General features: G+C 44.2%; 1 protein-coding gene across 1 annotated transcript in view; it reads right to left on the bottom strand.

Moving 5' to 3' along the window:
* Window positions 1–26,482, bottom strand: part of Tmem132b (transmembrane protein 132B) — a 318,583-nt gene that overhangs the window by 23,231 nt on the left and 268,870 nt on the right. Inside the window, exon 5 of the mRNA XM_074061397.1 lies at window positions 23,920–24,063. Within this exon, the coding sequence (XP_073917498.1) occupies window positions 23,920–24,063 (144 nt within the window). The remainder of the gene's footprint in view (window positions 1–23,919; window positions 24,064–26,482) is intronic.

The raw sequence follows: 26,482 nt of genomic DNA, 5'->3' as shown, positions 1-26,482 counted from the left end.
CTTGTTGGCTTTGGATGCTTCCATTGCGCTCCAGAGAATATTTGTGTCTTGTCACTCTCCTAACTGAAGCCATTGGTATTTTCTCTTGATGGTTCTTAGCCTGGTGGGGGGAATCAGGCCTGCATTCTCTGATGTTATAAGCATCTGTCTCAGTGCAAACTGACCTGTACCCACTATACAGGTGGATGTAGCCCAGAGAGGAGAAGTTCCCATCTTACAGGCACAGAGAACTCACAGCAAGTCTGAGGTTAAAACACAGACTGAGGTCAGGGTCAACAATGTTATAAGGTAGACTTTGGACAGGACCATAGAGACCTAGAAAAAGTCACAGGGTCCATGCCCTTGAAGACGCTCAACTGCATAGAAGAGACAGAATCAGTAGCAAAACATTACAAAACATAGTGACTGGCTCAATAATAAGGTTTGCACAGTGTTCACAAGATTCCCAAGCTCACTGGCTGTGCTCAGTCCACCTGAATGATAGGAAGGGACGGCAACTCACTAAGTTTGATACTTCAAGGATATCTCCTTCCCAACAGGACTCCCTGTTCTCAGCACCACTGCTGGATCACCTCTATGGGGAAAAAAAACTAGGCCTTTTCTCCTAGAAAAAAGCCCTGTCTGAATCATAGTCAGCAAGATGTGATAGTACCCTCATAGAGAATCACTACCAAAATGTCGCCTTTTAGCAGGATCATGCCAGCAATGTGGGCCCAGGAGTGTGATTTGATGCAAAGTGTAATGTGTGCTTCTCTGTGGAATGTTTTCATTTGAGCATTTCATACCAGGGAGATTCTGATAATAGAAATTTAAAGAGTCAACCCTTAGAAGCTTGGGATAAGATCCAAGTAATTCATATTCATCAAACTGTGTAGGAAGGATGGAGCAGTGTCCGCCTGGTGAAGGACCAGCTTGTGGTGTCACCCAGCTTCCTGCTCCAGCCCCCCTTGCAGCTCAGCCTGGCATGGAGAAGACTGCTAAGCAGATCTTTGGGCACAGGTCCTGGAGCCGCCAGCCCAGGTATGCAGGGTTTTCATATAAACTAGTCGCATCAAAGAAGAACATTTTGGCAGAACAGGCATATTCTTGGGGAATGAGAGAGAAATATTTGCAAGGATTGTGTTTTTCAAACTTGTTTTGAAATTACTTACTTTAAAAAAAATTGCCAAAGAATGCTGTCAATTGTGAACCTAAGGTGTAAAAATCAGAAGCTGAGAATTTTTATCTCTGAGACTTCAGGAAAAAAGTAGACACAAGTGGTGGCCTCCCTACCATCTGCTCCAGAACTTAGAAAGGCCCAACCTGAAGAGGCTTGACAAAGGAAAGATTTGTTCTCTGCTGCCAAGAGGTGGCTGCATGCCCAAACTCACTATCACAGTGAAGATATCCAGAGAGACCCAGAAGTCAGAACCCAGACAGACAGAGTAGGACCCAGAGGAAGGCTTGATGCCCATCCAAAGCCTCAGGGGCTCAGACAGTCACCAGAATCCAGTCCTGGATGGACTTTGAGTCCTTTCTAGAATGGGAAGTGCTGGTTGGAATTCTGGTCCAAAGTTCTAGTTCTGGCCAGCCTGAGATATTGGTCCTGTGGTGAAATTATGCTGGTTCTTCCTTCAAATGACTGCTTGGTGAAAACCTCTGATGACATTGATAGTATCAAATATATCATCCTCATATTATCTGATGCATGATGTCTGTTATATTAAATGCAGCTAATCTTGTCGGATATAAACATGCAACATCAATATCTTAGCTAATATAAACATTATCTATAAAGCATAGAGTTCAGAGTCCACATACAATTAACTTACATTTTTCAGCACACTTATGCTGGGATGAAGCTTTAAGGAGGCGCTGCTGAGAGTTGGCTCAGCAGCCAAATCCCTCCTGGGATGAGGCAGGTGACATAAATGAGGAAGGCAGGTCTGCTGTGAATGGCAGGGATCTGGGGGCTGTGACAGACTCAAGGTGCACACTCTAAACCCTGCCATATGGGGACAGATGCTACACAGGTGAGCCCAGCAATGCTGGGATGATGTCACAGATCTTCTGGCTCTTTCAGGAGAAAGAGGGCATCCGTATTTTGGGTGAAATAATATTAGCATCTAAGTCTATATTTTCAAAGTTCTCACACCAATGAGAGCTACAGCGTGAGATGCATTTACCGCCAGGCCACGACATCCTGATATACATGGCATGAAGCCTCCTATGAGACGGCTGAGATGTCGGACTTTACAGACACCTGAAAGCAGCCACTATAAATATATCCAAACAATGTGTGTCAATTCATGGATGTGTTCAGAACAAGTTTAAATGAGGAAGACATTGAGCAGTGTCTTCACCAACAGACAATATCAGACACAGAATGTGATATTCTTTTAAAAGGACCAAATGAACATTCCAGAGGTGAAAAGTATAAGAAATGAAATGAAAACTTGCTGGAAGAGTGTAAAAGTAGTGGTGAGGTGACACAGAAAGTGGACATAGGTTGACAGAGTTTGCACAGCCCAAAGAGCAAAGGAAAAAAATGAATAAAAGTGAACTGACCTTAAGAGAACCACAGGTTACCATTAAGTATTCCAATACATGATTTTTTTTGGTGGTCCTGAGGTTTGAACTCAGGACCTCATGCTTGCTAGGCAGGTGCTCTACCACTTCAGCCACTCTGCCTTTCTTTGTGCTGGGTATATTTGACATAGTGTCTCACAAACTATATGCCCAGGCTGACCTCAAACCATGATCCTCCTGATCTCTGCCTTCCTAGGGACTAGGATTATAGGTGTGAGTCACTGGCACCTGGCTCCAATATGAGCTTAAAAGGTATTCCAGAAAGAGAAAGGTGAAAACATCCCAGACTTGATGGAAACATTAATCAATATATCTCAGAAGCTCAACAAACCCTGCCTTACTGGATAAAGATACATTATAGACACATTACAGGAAAAACCGTGAAGCTCAAAGATACAGGGAAAATATTAAAAGCAGCAAAAGAAAATCACTCATGTGATACAGGGGAAATGCATAAGATTGACAGCTGACTTATCAGAAATAATAGAACAAGAAGGAAGCAGAATGACACCCAAAAGTCTCAAAAAAATTAATAATCCTCTATCCAACAAAATTATAGTACAAAAATGATGGCAAAATAAATAAATTCCTGGTAAAATCTGAACGTGTTAATAGCAGACTCACCTTACAAGACATATGAAAGGAAGTTCTTTGAGCTAAAAGCAAGTTATTTAGACAGTAATTTGAATCCATATAAAACAAAGAGTAGTATTAAAAGTAATTACATAATTATAAAAGACAGTAGTATAAACATACACTTATTTGCCTTTCTTCTGCTAACTGAATTAAAAGCAGGTATACAAACCAGCGTGTATGTAATTGTGTTACTGGGCTGAGAATATGTGGAGGTGTCACACATCTAACAATGACAGTGAAAAGGAGGAAAGGGGAGCAAAGCTGAGTGAAAGTAAGAATGGGAAACCAGAAAGGAACTCAAATCCACAGAAACAATAAATGAGCAAGCCAGAAATGTGGGATGGTTGGTTCTGCCCTTCCATGCACTGGCAGGTACAATGTGGACACTTAACCTATCACAAGATGAACTTACTGCAAATCCTAGGAGGCTCTGATTCATCCAACTAGGTTGGCTTCCTAGGGATGAGCCACACATGGCTTCCAGCAGACCATAAACGTGTGAGGAGAGGTACAGCAAAGCAATTATCAGAAAGAAAGGAAAAATGATAATTATCCAACCTGGGAAGACAGCCTGCAAGGTGTCTGCTGTATTGATGTAATTAAGTGGACGAGATTTTCAAACTGGCTGCTCTCTCATTAGTGATGATTGATGCTGCGTTCACAGGAGCCAAGAATCGCCCAAGCACCATTGTCTCCCTGTTTCTTCTGTAGTCCACACTTTCACTGTTAACTCTCCTTTGAGTTAACAAGCACCTCTTCTCCCTCCTCAGACATCTCTGGGCACAAAGTCTTGTTCCTTACAAACCAGATGTCTTGAGATAGTCCAGGTCACCTGTCACAGAGCTCTCTCATGGAATCCGGGAGAACAGTTTAAATTCTTATCATATCAGCCATGATTTGGAGAGTAAAGCTCACCCTACACAGTGCCAGGCACTGCATTCCAGAGCTCTCTTCCCCGTTCACCGCAAGGATTCCAGAAATGCCCTTTTCCTTTGGTTGCCTGCACAAAGGAAAGAGTCGTCTGGAGGAAGATGCTGTCCACATCCCACCACCTCACGAGGCTCCTGGAAGTGACAAAACTGCCTTGCGGCGCCTGCCCACACATTCGGTTATCTTGACACTATGTCCTGTAACACAATGACGTGGAACTGCAAGTGCCCAAACACCAAATGCTCCGTTTATTGACTGGACACAGTGTACACTCATTAAAAATGTAATAAATGAACCAGCGGGCGAAGGAATCCGTGCTTATTCATTCATCCAGTGAATGTGGGGGGCGGCTAGATGCTGTAGGTGCAGAGGTCAACTTTGGACATGTGGCTCCTGCCCTCAGGGGGCTCACGTTCTACCGTGAGAGACAACAAACAAACAGATCAACAAATACATAAGTCAACAAACAAATATAATGTCAACCAGTGGCAAGTGGCACGAAAGAAAAGAAGGAAGTTGACTAAAAACAGGGTGGGAACTGGTCAGAGGTGAAGAAAAGACTGGATATGTGATGAATCTTTTCCACCATAGCTTCTCTTAATGACCTCAGTGTGTTTTGTTTCTTGAATAGATGGGAAAGAATTCTCCAAGGGCTCTTTCTTCTCCCTAATCTAGCCTTCACAGTTTCCAAAATCTCATTTATTTTGAGTTAAGTTTCCAAAGTTCTCACCCACTAAAATAAGTTCTCCAATGATCACATGATAAAACCCAAGCTCCCTGCCTCAGCTGAAATGTCACAGTCCAGCCCCTGCCTGTGCTTCCTGTGTCTCCTCCTGACTCACCTCTTACTGCAGGAACACCTCTCCCAGGATGCAAAGCTTCGCTGGCTTCTCCTTCCACCAGATGACGTTTCTCTTCCTAGACCACCTGGTTATCTGCTATGCAGTCATCGGGATCAATGTTAAGTTTTCCCAACTCATCAAAACAGAGCTCAGTATCTCCCTGGGCTGAACTCACTTTCCCTCCTGCCTGGGTTCGGAAGGGGGAAGGACCAGGAGACTTAGAACAAGGCCTCTGTTTCCAAACTTCCCAGGCTCGTCAATTAATACCTAAGGCAAAACCTGAGAGAGGAAATTGATGTACTGGGGGAATAGATGGGAGAGAGGTTGTCCAGCCTTTTCATTAATAACCAGGAGTCCTATGAACACACCTTTGTCTCACTTTGGAGGTCCAGTGCTGAAGCCCTTCACATGATGCAGTGGACACTGTCAGGTCAGCAGGCCAGCTGCATAACATACCCCTACTACTGAGGGAAATTTTTGTCTCAGGAGAACTTATTTTTGTTTATACATTAGTTTTCAATGGCACTTTTTTCAGAGCCCTTTCCCCATCTTTAAGGCTAACTCTTGGGTAACCTGGGGCCCATCAGTCCTGACCCAGAGACGACTCCATAAACAACCATGTCTCGGACAGGATGAAAATGTGAGCCTGTTGATTTAGTTTGGAAGAGCTTTCACCAGTCATAATCGCATGCTTTCACGGCTGCCTTTGTCACCTGACAGGTCTTGGTCCCAGAACAGTGTGGATGGGGATGAGACATTGGTTTTTCAATTGATCCACATTCTGTGTTTCGGTGGTGATGTGTCACCTCTTTGGGGAGATATGATGGCAGTGGGAGACCTTCTTTCCCTTGTGTCTCTGAATCATGCTGTTTTGTCACTCATTTTGCCTTTGGTGAAAGAACGACACCTGGTTGCTGCTCCAAGATAATGACTCCAGTCTGCGCACTTGGTGCTGTAGACGTTTCTAGACTTTCCTTCTAGGGCTCTGAATAGTCACAGCAGTGCTATTATCTCAGCAGGCCTCCAGCCACACCTGTACAACCGATGCTCAGCCTTAATGCCTGTGGCCCTGCCACACCTGCATGCCACCCACACTCATCTCCCAATTCAACCTCCCCAGGACACATTCCTTTTCCTACACTCTACAGATCACATGGACGGTGGCAGTACACAGCTGATAACATACAGATGCTTACAGATGCAGTACGGTGAACCTGGGCCCCAGCCTCCTGTGTCTTGTTTGACACCTGCGGGATCTTGATCATTTAACCCCAATGAACCTCAGTTCTCTGCAAAGGAGGTGACATTCCTGATAACTGAAGGTATTACCATGACCTCTACGTGAAATGGCCTCTGCAGAGGGCACTGGAAGAGGGGGCTGGGTACCATTCCCATCTCGTATGAAGTTGCTGAAGGAGCAGGGCAACCTGTAGGCCTTTGAAAACCCAGCCCAAATCATCCATTTAAAAAATGAAATTGCAAACATCTGTGTGCAGTGAGACGAGTGAACTGAAGCCAGACATGGAAAGGGCTCAAGGATATTACACTGTATAATGACACCCACCCGGTCTAGGGTTTTGTTCTTTTTCTTATTTTGTTTCATTTCCATTTTTACTGAATGTATTTAATATAAAAACAATTCGGCCAGGCTCAAGCCTGTAATCCTAGCTACTTGGGAATAAGAGATTGGGAGGATCAGTTTGAGGCCAGCCTGGACAAATAGTTTGCAAGAATCCATCTCAACCAATGGCAGGGCCTGTGGTGTGCACATGTTATCCCCAGCTAAGTGGAGAAGAACACATAGAAGGATCATGGCCCATGCCAGCCCAAGGGAGACATCTTCTTAAAAATAACCAACACACAAAGGGCTAGACATGTGGTTCAAATGGTAGAGTGTCAGCCTAGTGAGTGCAAAGCCTTGAGTTTATCCCCTAGTTCCACCACAAAAAAAATTAGAAGACAGTTTAAGTACTAGTCATAATGGCGAATATTAACAATTTACTCTAGCAGGCATTTTAAATACACTGTCTCACTTATTCTACATTATGTTATTTACAATGCAAAATACTTTCACCTCCTGGGTTTGGCCAAGGTCCTGTCTATCTCACCCAGAGCCATGACACAAGCTCTGGGGTCCAAGCTGGCAAGCCCTGCAAGATCCCCAGTGTAGTCTGATCACACAAGGGGCAGGTGGGAACCCACCATAGCCACACATGGCTGTCACACAGACACCTCAGCAACAAGGCTGTCCAGAGCTCATCCTGCAACTTGCTCACACAGAAAGACGCCAGACCATAACCCAAATATTTGCTGATTGTAGGACACAAGGATGTCAGGAAATTGCTGATGTACTTATTTGTACATCAGCAGTGGGTTCTCTGTTCTTGGGAATATACACCCTAGGGAATGACACTGTTGAAAATCTTGACGACAGAAAGTACTAAGAAGTCAAGACCGTCAAAAAAAATGACTTTATCAGGCAGCTACTTTGGGCTGAAGCCTTTACATTAAAAAAAAAAAAAACCTGTTGGACTTTCAAAATGAAAATAAATCCATGAAACATTCTGTGGAGGGGCTCTTTATGGTTAACCCAGCCTTGCAAGGAGGAAGGGAAAATCAGAAAAAGTACTTTAGCACCTCAAGTTCTGATGCTGTGGATTGGAGATGGTTTAAGTGTACTGCCCTAGGGTTTATACAATGAAATATAGTCGACATTGTGTGCTATTAAGAGGAAAACATGTGACTCTGGCGTTTAGAGGTGAGGCCTTTGGCACATGACCAGGATTAGATTAAGGCCATTTTGGGGGAGGCCCCATGACTGAACACTGGTGACTAAATAAGAAGAGAAGAAGACCAGAAGAGATATCTGTGTGTGCCTTTGTCTCTTGCCACATACTACCTGTGCCACCTCAGGACTCTGCCACTAAAACGGCCATCACCAGATGTGGCCCCTTGACATTGGACCTCCAGAACAGTGAGCTAAACTAAACCTCTTATCTTTATCAAGTTACCCAGCCTTTGGTCTTTCGTTATAGTAACAGAAAGTAGACTAATAAAGCAAATTAAGAGCAGTTTAGAAAACATAAGCAGAAAAGGGTGTATATAAGCTGAGTAAGTAGAAAGGACCTGTTACTGCTGGATGCCCCTTTCTCTGGATGGAGGAGAGATGCCCGTGATGCTCTCTGTGCACTCCCCAGGGAGCCTCAGCCCAGTTTTCAGCTGAGACTGAATTTGTATTTCTACCAGCTGCACATGGAATCCCTATTAGTTCACTTGCACTATTAAGTTTCCCAAGCCAAATTCCCTGAGCATTTGTGGGAAATGCAAGAGGTTTCAGGACCTTTCGTGTACACCCCTCCCGGCTCCATGGGCACAAGTCACTGGGCCGCCCGTGGAGACCTGCCTCCTCCTTCTTTGCAGTGTTCATTGGTCCCTAACATGAGCAAGTTTCTCTGTAGACATTCAAGACATTTAAGAAAAAGAAAGGACACATTTTTATCCATGGGAGATAATAACCTTCACCTCTCAGGGTATGCACAAAGAAAGTGAACTTGAGCACAGTTCACGAGTGGGGAGGGAAAAGAGGCTGGCCCTGAAGTCAGCAGTCTAACCAACCACTCCCCGGAGCTGTGTCCGCACAGTGGTCAGGAGCCCAGGCTCAGGGTCAAGTTCCAAACCTCAAATCCCAGCCTTCTGCCTCATTCAAGTGATGGTGGCTAGCTGCCCTGTGCATTTTCTTATCTGTGAAACGTGGGTTCTAACAGCCAGGCACCCTGGGACTTGAGGATTCCATGAATTGACACGCGTGAAAGACAGGGGGTTCCAATTCTTATCACCTATGAAGTCAGTTTCCTAGGAACTTTTTTAGTTTGTGACACTGGGATTTGAACTCAGGGCTTAACACTTGCTAGGCAGTGTTAAGCCACACCCCCAGCCCTTTTTTGCTCTAGCAATTTTTCAAGTAGAGTCTCCTGACTTTTGCCCAAGGCCAGCCTCAGATCTCAACCTTCTACCTACAGCCTCTCAGGTAGCTGAGATAACAAACACGCAACACTATATCCACCTTACTGACTGAAATGCAATCTTGCTAACTTTTTTCTAGGCTGACCTCAAACCGAAATCCTCCCTACCTCTGCCACCAAAGTAGCTAGGATTACAGGTGTGAACCTCCATGCTCAGCCTGAAGCTTATTGTGAAGAGAAGATTTCTCACAGTCCTTCAGATAGTGATGGCTGAGGTAGCTTGAGAACCTGTAACCACTGGACTCCAAAGTGTTGCCTTTGTAGAGCACTGTTTAGGGCCAGTCACCATGATAGGTGATGCACTGAGGAGGAAGATCCACAAAGTGCCCACCCCATTGTGGAGCTGCCAGTTTAGGGGAAAAGAAGTCAAGAAGTCGATAAGCCAGGCATAAAATGCCCTTTGTGACATCAAACCAGGCCTTGCATTTGCATTTGCTCAGTGCTGCTTGTGGGGAGAACCAAGTGGGAAGATGTTGACTCTGAGCCCCATCCACACCGAACTCCTGCCAGGCCCTCTTTCAGGCTGCAGAGATGTCAGATATTGTCTCCTCCAGTTGACACTGCTATGCTCCCAGGCCCTGTGGGAGGTGCTGGAGCTGGGAGGTAACAATCAGACACCTCTGCTGCCCTAAGAAGTGTCACTCGGGTGAAAAACACTTTGTTCTTGATAGTGTTAAGTAACCAAAATCAGCTCAAATTCAGCTGCAATTGAGCCATGAAAATTGGTACCCTTGTTTCTGGTGCAGACAAGAAGACACAGACCTGAAGTTCAAGATTGTCTGATGCCCACGACCACCTAGGAATTATCTCAAAAAAAGGTGCTGCCCCTATAGCCACCTCCAAAGGAAATGTACTCTCAAACTAACAATGGAAAGCCTGAAGAGGCCAATTCTGTAACACAATCTTCCCATTGTGTGCTACCTTAGACACGCCAGTACATTCCTGCAATTTCTTCTTCTTTCCCCAAAAGAACAGGAAGCTCAAAGAGGTATCAGCAGGATGAGTTTGTCACTTTAGGGTATTGTGTGTGTGTGTGTTACTCGTGTCCTTTCTTTCCTTTTTTATTATAAAGAATTTTATTAGGATATATATGGGGGGGATTCATAGTGACAGCTCTGATTAGGCTGACATTGTATATTGGTTAGATCACCCCCATCTTTTCTCCCCATCAATGCTCTCCCTGTCCCACTTAAAGCAGTTGCAAGAGGTTTCTTTGTTCTATTTCATATAAGTATATGAAGTCCATTGACCATATACCCTCACCTTCATCTCCTTCATTCACCCCCCCGACTAGTATCTCCCCCCCACATACACTGTAAAATAGGTCTTTCATTATTAATATTTAAGTCAATGTTCAAAGGGGTTTCTCAATCTATCCCTGCTGTGAAGCTACTTTACTTTGGTCCATTCAACCCCTTCCATTTCTCTCCCTTACCCCTTTATCTCCGACCCCCCATTTTTCAACAGCTTTCAATCCATGGATTGAAGAAATTTTTGATACCCTAAAATTCTCTTTTCCTTTCCCTCTTTCCTGAGTTCCATAGAGTAGTTCCATTATTACAAGCACATTCTACACAGGAGTTTGTGTACGGTCATGCTTGTTTTTGTGTATATGTCTATCTTTTGGATCTCCCTTCCACATATGACAGAAAACATGTGGCCTTTGTCTTCCCAAGCCTGGCTTGCTTCACTTAACATGATGTCCTCCACATGCATCCATTTACCTTCAAACCCATGTCATTATTCCTTATGGCTGAGTAATACTCCATTGTGTATATACCACAATTTCCTGATCCATTCGTTAGTTGTATTTTTATACATTTTTGAAGTTCATGCACTCAATAAATATTCATTGAGAGCCTACTGTGTGCCAGGTGTTGCTCTAAGTGAGAGGGAGTCAGCACTGGATGAAACAGAGAAAAATCCCTGCCCTCCCATAGCAGCCAATCTGGAAGATTTAAAAGCAAGCCTGTCTACTATGTCCCAGTCACCTGGGTGTGACTGTCCCTGGCTTGACTGCTGACTTCTGACTTTCCCCATCAAATGTAGGCACCAGCTATGCAACACAGAAGGACAGAAGAGAGATGGAAGCTCCCAGGAGACACTCTCCAGGGATAAACTCTCCCACGGATTTAACAAAAGCTACAGAAGTGGAGCAGAGTGAGAGGCTTCCAAGGACGGAGATGATGCAACGTATCTTGGCTGGGTTCCCTCCCTGTGATGTCCCCAACAGGTGCATGCAAATGTCAGGGACCTACTCACAGAAAGGAGGTATAGGCCATGTCTAGGAAACATGACCCCATGCTGCGCTAGGAAAAATGGCTTCATACTTGGAGCTCCCTTCACTGTTTAGGATACTTTTCTGGAACCAACTTCTGTGCCCCCATTTGAGTAACTTTTTAAAAACATGTGGAGCTCTGCTTCTAAAATCACGCTTGATGTCAACTGGGCTGAGTACTTCTCAGGAACGGCAAGATCAAAGTCAAGTCTAGCACCCTGCTTAGCATTTCTGCCCCCAGATGTCCAGCGGTCCTTTTCTTAGCCTGGTTCATGGTTAATAACCTATGTGCAAAAACCAGCCTCCCTCCAACCCATACTCTCAGGACTCTCTCTGTATTGAGGCACAGCTGGTAAGCAGTCTGTACCCTGAAATCTCCACAGACAGAGATCTCTACCATATGTAGCAGCAAACCCTCAGTGTAGCATCAAACAGAATAAAACACTTAAGCAAAACTACCAGTAAGGAACAGACTCTTGTCCTCTGAACTTTGACAAAGTTCTTAGGTTACAACTTTCCCCACCCATCAGTGGAGTTGGGGAGCAAGCAAAAATTTAAATTTACAAGCTTAGGTTTAAAAAATTAAAACAGGATCCAAGACGAGTAGGCACCAGAGGCTGTTATCTACCAACCTATCAGAAACATGGAGAGTTTGAAAATACCCCAAAACTTTCTGCCTTGTGGACACAGCCTTGTAACAGCATACTGATAAAACAAAGGACAAGGAACACATGATCATCTCAATAGACAGAGACAAAACCCACAATTCAGAACAGTCAATACACTAAGAATGAAAAAGAAATTGCTCCAACCTGACAAAAAGACATGTACAAAACAAACAAAAAGCACAGCTTACATTATGCTTTCTCCCGAAGACCAGAGTCAAGACGAAGGCGTCCATTCTCATTTCTTCCATTCGGCTTTTATTGATGATTCTTTGAATGGTTGGTTAGATGGTTGGTTGGTTGGTTGGTTGGTTGAATGGTTGGTTGGTTGGTTAGATGGTTGGTTGGGTGATTGGTTTTTGGTGATACTGGGTTCTGAACACACTAGCTACTCAGATGCTCTATTTGAGCCAGTCTACCATCTACTGGTGATTCTTTTAGTAGAGATTCTAGCCAGTGTGATTAAGAAAAGATGAAATAAGAGCCATCTAGATTAGGAAGACAGAAATAAAGCTGTCTCTCTTTACAGATAATATGGATGCCAAGATGATCCAGCGGGGAGAGAATAAGCTTCTGAACAAATGGTGCTGGGACACCTGGATGGCCATGTGCTAAACAAATGAATTTAGACTCTTAACCCACATATGTAAAAGACAACTCAAAAGTGGTTCACACAGAGACCTAAATGTAAGAGCTAAAACTAAAATTTCTGTAAGGAAATCTGTGAGAAAAAAATTGTGAAATTGGGCTAGGAAACTATTTCTTGGATTTAGCAGCAAAATCATAATATATTAAAGAAAAGAATTCATATGCTAGACCTTATCAACACAAAGAAGTTAGGCTCTTCAAAAGACCCAATGAGGGCATAAGAAGATGAAGCACAGTCCGGAATAAAATATGTCAAGTCATATCTGATACATGAATTGTACCCAAATATAAAAAAGAACTCTCAAAACTCCATCATTATTTTTTTTTAATTAACAGGTAAAAGAATTGAACTGGCACTTTGCCAAAGACCTGTGGCTCTCAAACAGCACACAGAAAGATGGTCAATATTGCCAATCGTTACACAATGTGAGTTAAAACCAAAATGGCACACGTGCTTCTAAAAACCTAAAATAAACAAGACTGATGACATCAAGTGTTGGCAAAGATGTGGATGTGCAGGAACTCTCCAACCCTGGTGGTGGGAAGGCAAATTGGTACGACTGCTTTAGGGAACAACTTACAGGGTTCTTAAAAAGTTGAAGATGGCACAACTTTTCCTAGAGAAGTGAAAACTTATGTCCAAAGGAATGTCCCAAGGAGCACTGATTCTAACAGTCAAAAATTAGGAACAAACTCAAATGTTCATCAAACACTGATGAACTGTGGTGTTAATGAGTAAAATATCGCTCATTAACAAAAAGTATAAAGTACCGAGGTTTAGCTACAATGACAAGGGGGGGATCTCAAATTAATTATGCTCAGCGGAAGAAGGCAAAACAAATAAGAGCTACTCATACAGAGATAGGGAGCCTCTACTTATACACTAGAAATCAATTATTGGAGCAAATAAGAGGCTGCCTGAGGATGAGTGGAGAGGCTCAAGAGGGAAGGGTTTTAAAGAAAGGTAAGTTAAAGATAAGTTCACTCTCTTGATTTTCATGATTTCACACTGCTGAGACCATTGGAATGTATGGCATTGTTCATTCAAATACATGCAGCTCATTTTCTGTCCAATAGGCCTCTGTAAAGTTGTTAGAAAGAATAGACCAAGCATGGTGGTTCACATCTATAAAAAATCCCAGCTATGTGGGAGGTAAAGGTGGGAAGGTCCTGAACTAAGTCCAGCCTGGGCAAAAGCATGAGACACTGTCTGAAAAATAATTTTAAAAAGCAAAATGGCTGGGGGCTTGGCTCAAGTGGTAGAGTGCTTGCCTAGCCAGCATGAGGCCCTGAGTTCAAATCCCAGGATCACTAAAAAAAACAGACAGAAAAGAAAATGAAGAAAAAAATTAAAACTGTAGAGACTGACAGCAGCCTCAACACATTGCCCTTGAACCTAAATCCACTCACACCTGTACCTAGATCTACAGTTGTGTGACCCAGTTAACTTCTCAAGTTGGTTTAAATCACCTGAATGTCTTCAGGAGGCACATTAGATTTGAACACGAAGCTGACGCACTCTCCCCACATCAAAGTTGCATGATGGGAGTTTCAATTGTCAATTAAGCACCAAAACATCAACAAGGGTTCCCTTCCCTACCAATGAGCACAGAATAAATAGGTCTCCAGGAGACACAGGCACCAGGAGCCGTATTTGACCAGGCCACCAGTCTGAGGTACAGTCACAGGCCTGTGTCTTTAGCACAATCACCCATCTTGGGCTGCAGCAGGGCCTATATGGAGAAGAACAGATGAAAAACTCCGGGAAGCCTGTAATCCCAGTATTACTCAGGAGGGTGAGATCCAGGCCAGCCCAGGCAAAGAAACAAAGAAAGTTGATGAGACCAATCTCAACAGGGAAAAGAAAAAAACAGTGTGTAGTGGGGCGCACCTGTCATCCTAGCTACAGAGGGAAGCATAAAATAGGATTGCTGTCCCTCATAGCCTGGGCAAAAAGCGACACCCTGTCTCCAAAATAACCACAGCAAAAAGGGCTGGAGGTGTGACTCAAGTGACGGAGCGCCTGCCAAGCAAGAGAAAAGCCCTGAGCCCAAACCCCAGTACAAAACAAAAGGAAAGACAGGAAAAAAAAGCTTCCGGGTGAGGCGGGAAGGAAGTGCACGGGCATGTTTCCTGGGCACGTGAAGTTGGGAGTTGTGCAGGTTTATGTTGGCTCCCTGCGTTATGCAGAAACAGTTCCAGAATGCTAGTTCTTAATTAGAGATGCCAAAGACAGAAATGAACAAATGATCTAATTAATACTGGAATCATGATGAAGCTGGCGGGAACAAAAGGTTGAGATTGTAGCAGAATCTGTCTCTAGCCAACAGGAAGTATGTGACACAACTCCAATTAGGATGGAACAGTAAAGAGTCCAAATTGCCACCATAAAGAGAGGCAGAATTAGCAATAACATCCAAACTGCCTGACGACTTATTCTTAGCTGCATAGCTCCTGGCAGTGGGTGAAGGAAGAAAACTCATGCCAGAAATAGAATAACAGTGGTTTTTTTGTAGGAATTTTTGTGCGGCATTGCTAAAGGAGAAAGAAATAGCCTTAAATTTCTTTTGAATTTTTCTGTATTCTTTCAAGTTAAAATTAGCATTTGTCTGAAGATGTTGGATTTGGGTTCCCATTAGTGCAGCAAAAACAAAAGCAATACTCAACAATACAGGAATGTACCTTAGTCCCGGCAGAGCTGGCTACACACACGTCACACCTAGCCAGTGTCCTCCACCTGAAGAATGATGCATCTTATTCAGTGGTGTCAACTCAAGTGTGTCTAAGGACCATTCAGAACAGAGCCAACCTCCAGCTCATCCCCTCTGTACATCCCGACACTTACGGGGGCTTTGCTCACACAGCCTGTGCTGCACATTCACCCAGGAAAAGCACCTGCTCAAAGATGCTGATGTTTCCCATGGGGCTTTATCTAGTGACCAGCTCCCCACGCATGGCTCAGCAAGCAACAGAAAATTCTATATTTTTTCTGGCACCTACTGCCTTAATGAAAGGCCAACTTTGGAAACAAGATTCTTCCCTGGAGTAGGGAAGGCTTTAAAATGCTAATGTCCCCTTATTAGGCTTTTAACGCCTCATTACTGTGAGTCCAGCTGATCCTGGAAGGCAGGAAACTTAATTATTACAGCAGTAAGTTGGGAGGCACCAGCTTCTGTGTCTGTATGACCTTGTATTTTTTCTCTACAAGCATGAAAGAGTTTATCTCCTGCTGATGGTGCACGATTGGCTTCCATGGTTCTGGAAACCACAAATAACTGCCACACAACTGCAAACACATAAATACATGAGGTCATCACGTAGAAAGATAGGTACTCAAAGATTCAATCATAATTACAGCATAGAAATTGCACTTTCCTTCCTTCCTCTGAAGACCCTTAAAGAGACTTATCAAAAAAATAATAATAACTGTGGTAAAGAGCATAAAAGCTTCCTTCCCCAAGAAGGAATCCATGTCTTAATCTTGAGAAGCTGCAAATATCTGGCTGACACAGTGTAGTGGGTTGAATTGTGGCCCCCGAAAGATAAGCCCAAGTCCAGATCCCCAGTACCTGTGAGTGTGATGTTGTTTAGAAAAGGGCTTTACAAATGAAATTTTAGGGATCTCAAGAAGAGATCACCTTGAATTAAAGTGTCCCCTAAATCCAACGACAAGGACCCAGATACCCAGGTAAGTACCCACATGACAACAGAAGCAGAGATTGAAGTGAAGCTGTCACAGCCAAGGATTCCTGGAGCCAGCAGGGACTGAAGGGCCAAGGCAGGTCCTCCCCCAGGGCCCATGGAGGAAGAGGGGGTCCCACCCATACCTTTACTTCAGACTCCAAAATTGTGAGAGAGTAATGTATTGCTGCAATCCACCTGCTTTATGGGAACTTATTACAGAAGCTCTAGAAAACTAATACAAGTGGCAAGGGGACAGTGCAGATGCAATTAAGGGTTTTGCGATGGATTATCCATGAGCCCGATAAGGGTGTTTATAAGAGGAGGCAGGAGGGGCAGTCTCCAGGAAGCATCCAGAAGCTGGAACTGGCACGAAATGGATTCTCCCCAAAAGAGCCCAGAAGAAACACAGCCGTACCAACCTCTCTTAGACTTCTGACCTCCAGAACTGTGAGGTAATAAATCTGCATGTGTCAAGCAGCTGCATTTGTGGCAATTTGTTACAGCAGCCATGATGAGACTGAGAGGGACCCTGCTCTTCAGAAGGGTGTTAAGGTAGGGAGGGGTTAAGCTCTGCTGAGAATATTAATTCAATTCCAGAATATTGATTCTTTGCTATAAATACCTTTAGTTTTGGGTTTTTTCTTTTCTTTTCTTTTCTTTTATGTTAAATAAGCTAAGCTATTTATATAATTTATACATTATTTATATAATTATATAATATAATATAAATAAGCTATTTATATAATATAAGCTATTTATATAAATGGGCCATTTGGCTATTTGAATGACACCTAACAGACCCTTCCCTTACACCTTGCTGCCTTGAGCAGGAAGCTTTCAAACAAGTGGCCCCTTCTTTGGACACCCCACAATCACACTGAGGAAACTCCGTACCAGTGACAGAGACCACTGCAACCACTCGGGAGGTCTTGTTCCAGTCACGACAGCTCCAGGCAACTGGGTGCAGCTTTGGAAGTCTCCACTCGATGGCAAGAGGCGCCTCCATGAACTCTGGATAACACAGCACACACACACACAAACACACACACACACACACACACACACACACACACACACCACAGCTATTCTCACTCAGGAATGGTGGGTGGGGGTCACCTTGGCAAAAGGCCTGTGATTGGTCAATACAAGACTTCTGACAGGAATTTATGGAAGGCTTGTGGTTAGTGGGATTGGAAGCCATGCATATGCAAGGTTGTGACTGGTAGAATTACAATGGAAACACAAGCATGGCATGCCCCCTTTCTGACGATAAGCAACCTAGGAGGTTTCTTTCACATGTACTGCCCCCTCCCCTCTCGTGTTGCAATACTAGGTCACAACAAAGAATGGTCTTTTGCCTACTTGTGGTCTTTACCATGGGTAGAGCAAGCCGTGCAAGAAAACAAAACCCTTGGCCTTTCATTCCTGACAACAGCAGCAACAGCAAGGGGGTAGCTGAAAACTTCCACAGCGTGACCGAGAGTGAGAGCCCCAATATCAAAGGTCATCAGAAGTAGCTAGGAGTCCCAGGAAGCCTCTGAGAGCTAAGGGCCCTGCAATCTGACACACTGAGCCGTGGCTCCCGGAGGCAGCTGGAGTGCTCCAGAACATGACTGAGGCAGAACCTGTGAGAGTCCAAGACGTTGAGACATGGCACAAGATTGAGAGGCAAGAGACAGCAGAGAAGCTGACACTACCGAAAGTGAGAGGCTGGGAAGAGCTGAGGGCAGAGCGAGTCACTAGAAGCATTCAAGAGAGCCATCAAGGGATAAAACACCCTGACACCTCAGACTACCCCTAGCTCTGGGAAGTGGCACTCAGGCCCAGAGCAATGAGCCCCTGCCTGGAGCACGACTGCGATAGGCCTCCAGCTTTGAACGCTTACAGCCATAAACTGCTAACGCCCAGAGCTTAGACCTACAAGCCTCTGGGTTTGGAAAGCCGGCCTGTGGGTCTCTTGAACTCGGGGCCATCCACATGAAGGAAGCCGCTCCTTACCTATCAGTGATTTCTATGACACAGAGCAAAAGGACACCAGCCGGCCTTTCGTGACAATAAGAGACTGATAAAAGAAAAGTCTTCTGCAAATTCTGAAAACAATTATCACTGATTCCCTGATGGTGTCCCCACCCTCCTCAACGCTCGATGGGTTCACAGGCTCTGGAACCAGCGAAAGGAGGGACTTCCAGTTCTCCATCCACCAGAGCCCAGGTGAGTGATTTCACCCTCTGTATGCAATTTTCTCACACGTAAACTTCAAATCATAGCCTCACCTACCTTAAAGGCTTGCTGTGAAATGGGCCAGTACTGCTACTGCCCTCATCATGTCTGGCACTTAAGAAATGTAACCTATTAATATTTATTAGCTGTACGAAACTCTTAGGGGCAGAATTCATATCACCATAACTTTGTAGCTCCCAGAGCTCTTTGTACACTGCCCTCTGTGAACAGATGACTGGTAAATATTCCTGGAATAAGAAACACACTTGAGAATAGAAGAATACTTAGATCAGGCCCCATCTCCACCCAAGGCAAGTCTCTGCTGCCACACTGGACCTTCCATCTCGTTGAAGATTTTGAGCAACAGAAAGTTCAGTGGAGATGTTCCCGTAAGCCTGAGAGAACCACCCAGGTGTAGTGGTCTCTGTCTCCAGGAATCCAGAGCATTCATTCAGTCATTCATTTTTATTATTATACTGGGGTACACTGTGACAATTACAAAAGTTCTTATATCACATTCTCCTTTATCCCCACCCCACCCCTGGAATAGTTTCAGTGGGTTTCATTATCCTTGTACATACATGTGTACACAGTATTTGCACCATATTCACCTCCTCCACACTTTCCTCACCTCCTCCCCACTCCTGCTGGTACCAACACCGCCCCCCACCCCTCCACCCCTCCCCCCACCAGGCAGGACCTCATCTGTCCTCCTGTTCTCTGTTTTTATAAAAACCAAAATGACATTTTGTTTGTTTAAGATAGCTATACAGGGAGTTTCCTTGTGACATTTCTATGTATATATGTACTATTACCCAAATTGGTTCATCTCCTCTACTTTTCTCCTTTCTACCTTGGTCCCCTTCTTATGGTGATTTCAACAAGTTTAAAAATTCTATATTCATTCTTGTATAGAAAGCACATCAACCATATTCACCTTCTTAACTTCCTTCTTTTACCCTCCCTCTCATAGGTAACCTCCCTTAACCTGACCTGTTTTTCGTAATATTGCTTGTATTTGTATTGGGTCTATTTTCCACATATGAGAGAAGACCCGGCTAACGTCACTTAAGATGATGTCTCCAGTTGATCCATTTACCCACAGATGACAGAATTTCATTCTTCTTTATGGTTGTCATTCATTCATTTATGTGTTCAACAGATACTTACTGTATTCCCAACATTGTACTTAGGACTGGGAACAGAAGACAGACACTCTGGACCTTACACTCACGCAGAGATGGGATTTATAGTTCTGCACAGGTGCACACATACCAGTGTAAATACACAGATCCATCAGCGACAGATGTGTGACAGGTCAAGCACCGTATCTCCCTTTAGATACACCGTATTTAGTCACTCCACACTGGGTTTTGATCGCTCACAGATTTAAGAAACAGCAGTTCAATTACATGTGCTCGGAAAAACTGGAAGGCCACGAGACAAGACTTCACCAGCAGACATGAAAGATGTCTACCTTATCCAGACTTTCTCAACAGTCCCTTCAGAACTAAACCTTGCCCTTTCCTGCCCTAGGAAATTCTCCCACAGCTCAAATGCAAAGAAAACATTTTTTAAAAATCAACTGTCTTTTGAACTTCTAAAAATTCAAATCTTCTCTAGAGAGGTTTCAAGGATTACTATAATTATTGTCAGTTCTACCTTCTCCAATGGCAATAGGAAAAGACTCTATGGAACGACACTTTCCACCAAGTCATTACTGTCCCCACTGATAGGTACAGAGGCTGGAGGTCAGAGATGCAATTCATCCAGAGTCAAATACTAAGGAATGTGGAGTCAAGATCTGAACCGACGTCATCTATCTGAAAGTTTAACCGAAGGACTCCTTCCTCCCCAGTCCTTTTCTTTACATAGAACTAAAAATGGTCCCTTTCAGCTTCCACTTTTGGAATATAAAAAGCACAAATCCACTCCACCTTCCACACGATGGCCCTTGACAGACAGGAAAGCACTATCACATCTCCCTCTTCACCTCACCCTGGGCCTCTTCTTATCATCAGGCTGAGCACTTGCACTTTCTCCCGATTTGATTTCAAGAGCCCTCAGCCCCCACACAGTTTTTGGCAGAACACAATCCAATTTTCCAGTGTTCCTCTGAGGGTTTATAGAGATTCAGAATTCTCTGTCAGAGTGACAGATACCACTTGTTGCTTTCTGTTTTTTTTAAGAGGCCAAGAGTACAAGAAATATCTCACTTTCCTCAGAAATCTAAGATCAGAAAACCAGCAGCACAAAAGTGACATGAAGTGACAAGTGCCCTCCAGCCTCCATGGAGGATACAAGAGGGAATGGTGGAGACTGCAGTGTGCTGGAGGAGATAGGGTCAGTCTCTGTTCACCTCCAGGTGAGGCTCACAGGAAGTAATGGCACCCCACAGCCACTTGACATTGTGATTCTTCATCAGTTGGAGAGCCAGATATCTAGGTGAGTTCTCCAATTTTCACACGATGACAACAAAACAAGAAAAAAAATAAGAACTTGTGCGTACACACACACCCCTGTGGTCCATATCGGGCCTGCAGCCTGCCTTCCTGTGACACTACTGAATCATACTTGCTGGTGAAAACCACCTCGGCCTGCAGCAGCCTTGTCAAAATTAGCCCGTCAAAAGGGGGATCCCACTACTAATAAGAAATACCAAAGCTTCTTGCACACACACAACTATTAAGCTCTATCCTTTACTTGTTTTGTATGTTTTAGAGCTTAAAAGAAGTTATCAGCTTCAAACTTGACATTGATCCTACCAAATTAGGCCAACATTTCAGCAAAAAACTGGAATGACTTTTTAAAAACAAAACATTTATGTCCTCAGATCCTGTCCTGTGAAAGTCATACAATCCCAGGTCAAGGAAGCTAACTGGTTTGTTTATTACCACAACTTACATCTTCCCACACTCACACTTTCTTGCTTGTCTAAGTCACAGGCCCAATGCACAGAGTTTCCGGTGTCTGAGTATCTTCGGTGAACCCTGCAAGCTTCTCTCTAAGGATCCCCACAGCTTTCTCTGTACGGTGGAGGAGTGACTGAGTGACAGCTCCATGAGCGGTTGGGAGGGGGTTCTCCAGAGGGTGCTAATGACTGTGTCAATGTTTGGGGCTGCCCCTGGGATGACTGTGACCCCCACACAGCTCTATGGACAGCTCCATTCATCTCGGAGTCATGGAAAAACGTATTACAAATACTGACAATGAGGCAATAACAAATGTGTCACATCCATTTAATTAAATCCCCTCCAGTCACACAAGTCCCAGGATTTGCCACAGAGTTTGTCTTAGTGCAGCCCTGAGCTGGGCGATCTGAAGACTCAGCTTTGCATTTCTGCAGAGTGGAGGGTCATTGGCTAGAAGATTCCCCTTCTTCACGAGGCTACAGCAGTGACAGTCAAGCAAAAACCTATCATCTTAAAGAGCGCTGCATCCCTCAGGATAGGCAGAGGACATTTTTAGTACAGTTCTGTGCAGTGGAGACAACCAAGTGTACAGCAATAATGGAATCCAAGAACTTGGACTTGCCTCTCTAGAGTAGGATTCTTTAGAGCAGCAGCAAGGCCCTAGGGAGGGAGACAAAGGCTTAGAGAACTGAAGAATGAGTCATTTGTTTGAGCCCATGATGGCAACAGCACACAGTCACCACCTCACATCCACCATCATGTCTCCCTTCTGGAATGATGGGGGACAGAGAAAGCTGGACACCAATGAAGGCAACAAGGGGCAGTGCTTCCTCAGTGTTTTACACCTGTGCAAATAATGCCTATGACTTGACTGTGTAATCTCTGAATATTGAAGGCCTTAGGTTTGGATAATCCTAAGGCCACAGAATACAAGGGTCCCCAGGAACCCCGGGGCAGGGCTGTGTGTACAGGTTTGAAGCGAGTCACCTTCTTCTACAGGGAGGATTCATGTTCCACACCCAAGAAACAAGCTATGCCAAACTTGAGTTTCCTACAGATCCATTACTTTTTAAATAAAACCTCACAAATACATAAATACGTCAGTTCTTCCTTATCAAACTTTCTCTGGACTAAAGCTCAGCTTCATGCAGGCCACACTGAGAAGAAACGGTCCTCATCCAGCCTGCCCCACCTTGGGGTGGGAAAGGGCGGTGTGAGCGATTGTGGGAGGCTATTGGGGATGTAGGAGGGCAGGGAGTAGGAGGAGCAGAGGGTGTGGGAGGCAAGGCCAAAGGAGATGGCTACTTGGGTGAGGAAGGTTCTCTGTGTTGGGGCAGGGGGATGGGAAGCCGGATGTGATGATGAGGGTGGCTGTGGTTGGTGGGGGGGAGGGGTGAGGAATTCAGTGGATTCAGATAAAGGAGAAGGGCTGGGGTATGGGGGAGGGGACCCAGAAGGATTGGGTGTCTGAGCGAGAAGAATCTGGGAAGGGGAACATTGGAGGCTTTAAATCAACTAGGAAGTTCCTAAGACTAAGACCAAGTGTTGTGTAACCTCTGAAGAAGAGCTGGCGGAATGGGAAGGAGGACAGGACTCAGCATTATTGTACTTTCCTAAACTATTTGAATAAATTGGGCCTGAGGACTCCAGAGGGGGAAGGGTCACTCTGAAGATTTGGGCCTTTTCTCTCTGAGGTCTCTGCACCAATGTACTAAGAAAAAAATCAGCAAAACACTAAACTTGGTAGTTCATACAGAACGCTGTCAAGAGAAACTAAAAACCTAGGCTAGTTCTGGCAGAACTTGCAATGAGAAACAGAGCTAATGAGAATGATCCAACAACAATGTTCTGTGGCCAGATTTCCCTGACTGTGGGCTGCGTCCCTCTAGTTATATTCAAATTAAGTTAGGTGGTACATGATGAGCTTTTGAAAATTATTTTAATAGTCACTTATTTTCGTGTATATCAACAAAAAAAATTAACACATCAAGCTCGTGGATTTTATTATCTTATAATGACCCTAAATTCATTTTTAAGTTTAAAAAAGGGAGGCATTTATTAGAACCACACTCTAACCAGCTGAGCCAGCCAGCTGCTCCAAAAAACCAAGACATTTAAAGAAAACACATTTAGTAAATCGTATTATTGGGCAAAGACACTTGGCAAAAATTGAGGTAATATGTGGGTTGCTAATGTTAAGCAAATATTATCCCATGAAGGGAGAACATGAGGAAGAGAGAGAGAGAGAGAGAGAGAGAGAGAGAGATGATGAATTTCCATTTGAGACTAAGGGTTGGGAGTTCCCTTTTTTTAGGGAGATGAAAGCAGCATCTCTTGCTCAGTCTCCTCCTAATCCAGGTGCATCTGAGTTATCAAGCACTCTCTCCTTGGTAAGGTCATTCTGGTTTCCAAGCTTTCAGAGCATGGGATGCTCAGACAGAACACGCTGGGAACAGAATGAGCGACAACAAGGACTGAACCCTTGGAGACCAGTAGGTTAGACTCTCCTTATACCTTGACGACGTCTTCATCAGCAGACCTGCACTCCACAGACTCCGACACATCCACCACAGAGCCATCCTCTTGAACCCCCACAACCTTGACAGGAACTGAAACAGGCTTTCCAGTGAGAATGGCGGTGTTCAAAACTTCTGTGTCCTGAGTAAGAGAGAAGAGGGCACAGGTCAGCAAAAACTCACATCCAGTGAGCGGGGAGGGAGGTCTAACTTACCTCTTGTTCTACCGTTGTGATTGGACAAAGTCATGAAGCCTACACAAAACAGGAGATTCCAGGGTTGGAAGGGGCTCCATTCCAGACTTATAATCAAGTTTGACATCTAGACTCTTCTCATCCCCCAGGTCAGGGTCCTGAGCTCCCCCTCCCTCCCCCTCCCTCCCACCCTCACATCCCGCCATCTTGCAGACATATATCACACAGAGCACACATGCTCTTTTTGATATTTTCTAAGTCTTGGCGTAAAGTTCACTTGAGAAGCGATTGCCTGTCTTCCTGGGCATGATAACATAAGGAACATATGCTTCATTTGGGGTTCAAATTAAGAAAAACAGCAAAAAGAACAAAAGGGAACTAGTAATACATTATAAGCTTTGCACCCCTGAGCTGGCCACCACAGTCCTCCTTTTCCTTACCTCCCAGTATCCCCAGAGATTGTGTGTAATTCCTCCCAAAATAAGGTGTGATTTCTCTCTTCCTCTGATGACCACTTGAAGCTCTGTGGATTCTACATTCATCATTTATCTCAATTTGTCAAATTCTTGTCATTCTGGGTTGGGTAATGCTGATTCCAGATTACCCAAAATAGTCTTCAAAAAAGGGCACATGACCCAGAAAAATGATCAATCAAAATATTCTAACCCTTTGTCCACAGAGACGGATTCAAGGGAAGCCCAACCAAAGAAAATCAGAGACAAGAATGGCAGAGGTAAATTCCTGGGAAAATTTTCTGGGTTCTTGAATCTACTTGGAACTGGTTCTTTCGAAATTTAGATATACAAAATAAACTACTAATGCCAGTTTCAACTGGAATTTTTTTGTCACTTGCAACTACAAGTCTTAACTCCTGAGGCCAGGGGACATGGTAGGCTCTTGGCAAGGAGAAAAAAACTAAACATCAGCCTGTACCCTGTAAGAATTTACAGGCCTCAAAGAAGACAACAATATATTTCCCAAACTTGAGTTTCAAGGGAGATGACCTTAAAATTCATAATAGAAAATCATAACTGACTCAAGCTTATGATGTAGTAATAAAAAGAATTTGCAGCCATGTTTCCTCAACAGCCCCTCAACAATCCCAAAGGCCCTCCCCGCCAGCTCTTGGCACACTGGGAAAGCAATCACCATGACATAGTACGTTGGAGTCACGCCCTGGAGCCAAAGATTGCTAACACAGTCCACCATCCATCAGGTCTTCTGTGCTCCTACTGGTGGAAGCCCTTGGTTCTGTGCCCTGGAAGCATATTTACCTTCCTTTATGGAAATGCACCTTCAAAATGCTGCACATTAGAGTGACATCAGAGAAAACATCAGCGTAAGGCCATTAGAAAACTCTCTTTCCATAAAAGCAATAAGAGAACTAGCAAACAAGGTCAAAGTCAACTTTCTTCAGAACTCTGGGTATAAACCAATTGCTACAAGAACTCAAAGACCAGAGAAGAACAGAGCCAGAGATCTTTCAGAACCTCGTTCTTACTCAACTGATCTGGTGGTTCCCTGGAAGACCCCCACCTTGAGAGGCTGTATTTGACCTGACACTGAACTCACCCAGTGTGGAAAGCCTTTTCCCTAGAGATGTTTGTCAAAAGCAATTGCAGGCAATTGTTTAACTTCACAGCTGCATGATGCAGTGGATAATGCAGGTCCCGTTTGGGGAGGAGTATGCGTGGGAGGGGGAGGGAGTGGAGGTGAGGAAGGAAGATGAATGTGGTCAACGTGGTTGTATGAAAACAAAACAGTGAAACCTGTTGGAATTACTTTAAGAAGGGAGGGGCACAAGGAAGAATGACAGAAGGTGTGTATCTGATCAAGGTACATTACAAGCATACATGGAAATGTCACAATGAAACCCCCTGAAACTAATGTACTCCAATAAAAATGGTTTTTTAAAGCTTAAAGGGCAAAGATGGGTAATGAGATGACCGTAGAGGCTTTGAAAAGCTGTGACATGTTTCTGGGAATAGATAGATAGACAGACAGACATGTTCATACTTTGAGCTGTGCTCATGTTTAGGAAAGACCAAAGGCCCTCAACTGTTACCTCTGGCTGATGTTGGGCTCTGTGAAAGCTAAAAGAGGTTCCAGATGCCGAAGGAAATCTCTGTATAATCACTGTCTGTCCATCAAGTAGAATGCTGAATAGAATTAGTACTGAGTCATATTAAGGAATGAGGTGACACATACTACAACGTGAATGGATCTTGAAAACACTGTGCTTAGTAGAGGAAGCCAAACACAAAAGGCCACACATTCTATGATTACATTCATATGGAATGCCCAGAACAGGCAAATCCATAGAGATAGAAAGCAGATTGCTGGGTGGGAGGGACGGAATGAGGCAGA

Source organism: Castor canadensis, chromosome 18 (assembly GCF_047511655.1).
Source record: "Castor canadensis chromosome 18, mCasCan1.hap1v2, whole genome shotgun sequence".
NCBI classification, from domain to species: Eukaryota; Metazoa; Chordata; class Mammalia; order Rodentia; family Castoridae; genus Castor; species Castor canadensis.
Note: the sequence above shows the minus strand (reverse complement) of the source record. Positions and strands in the feature narration are given on the sequence as shown.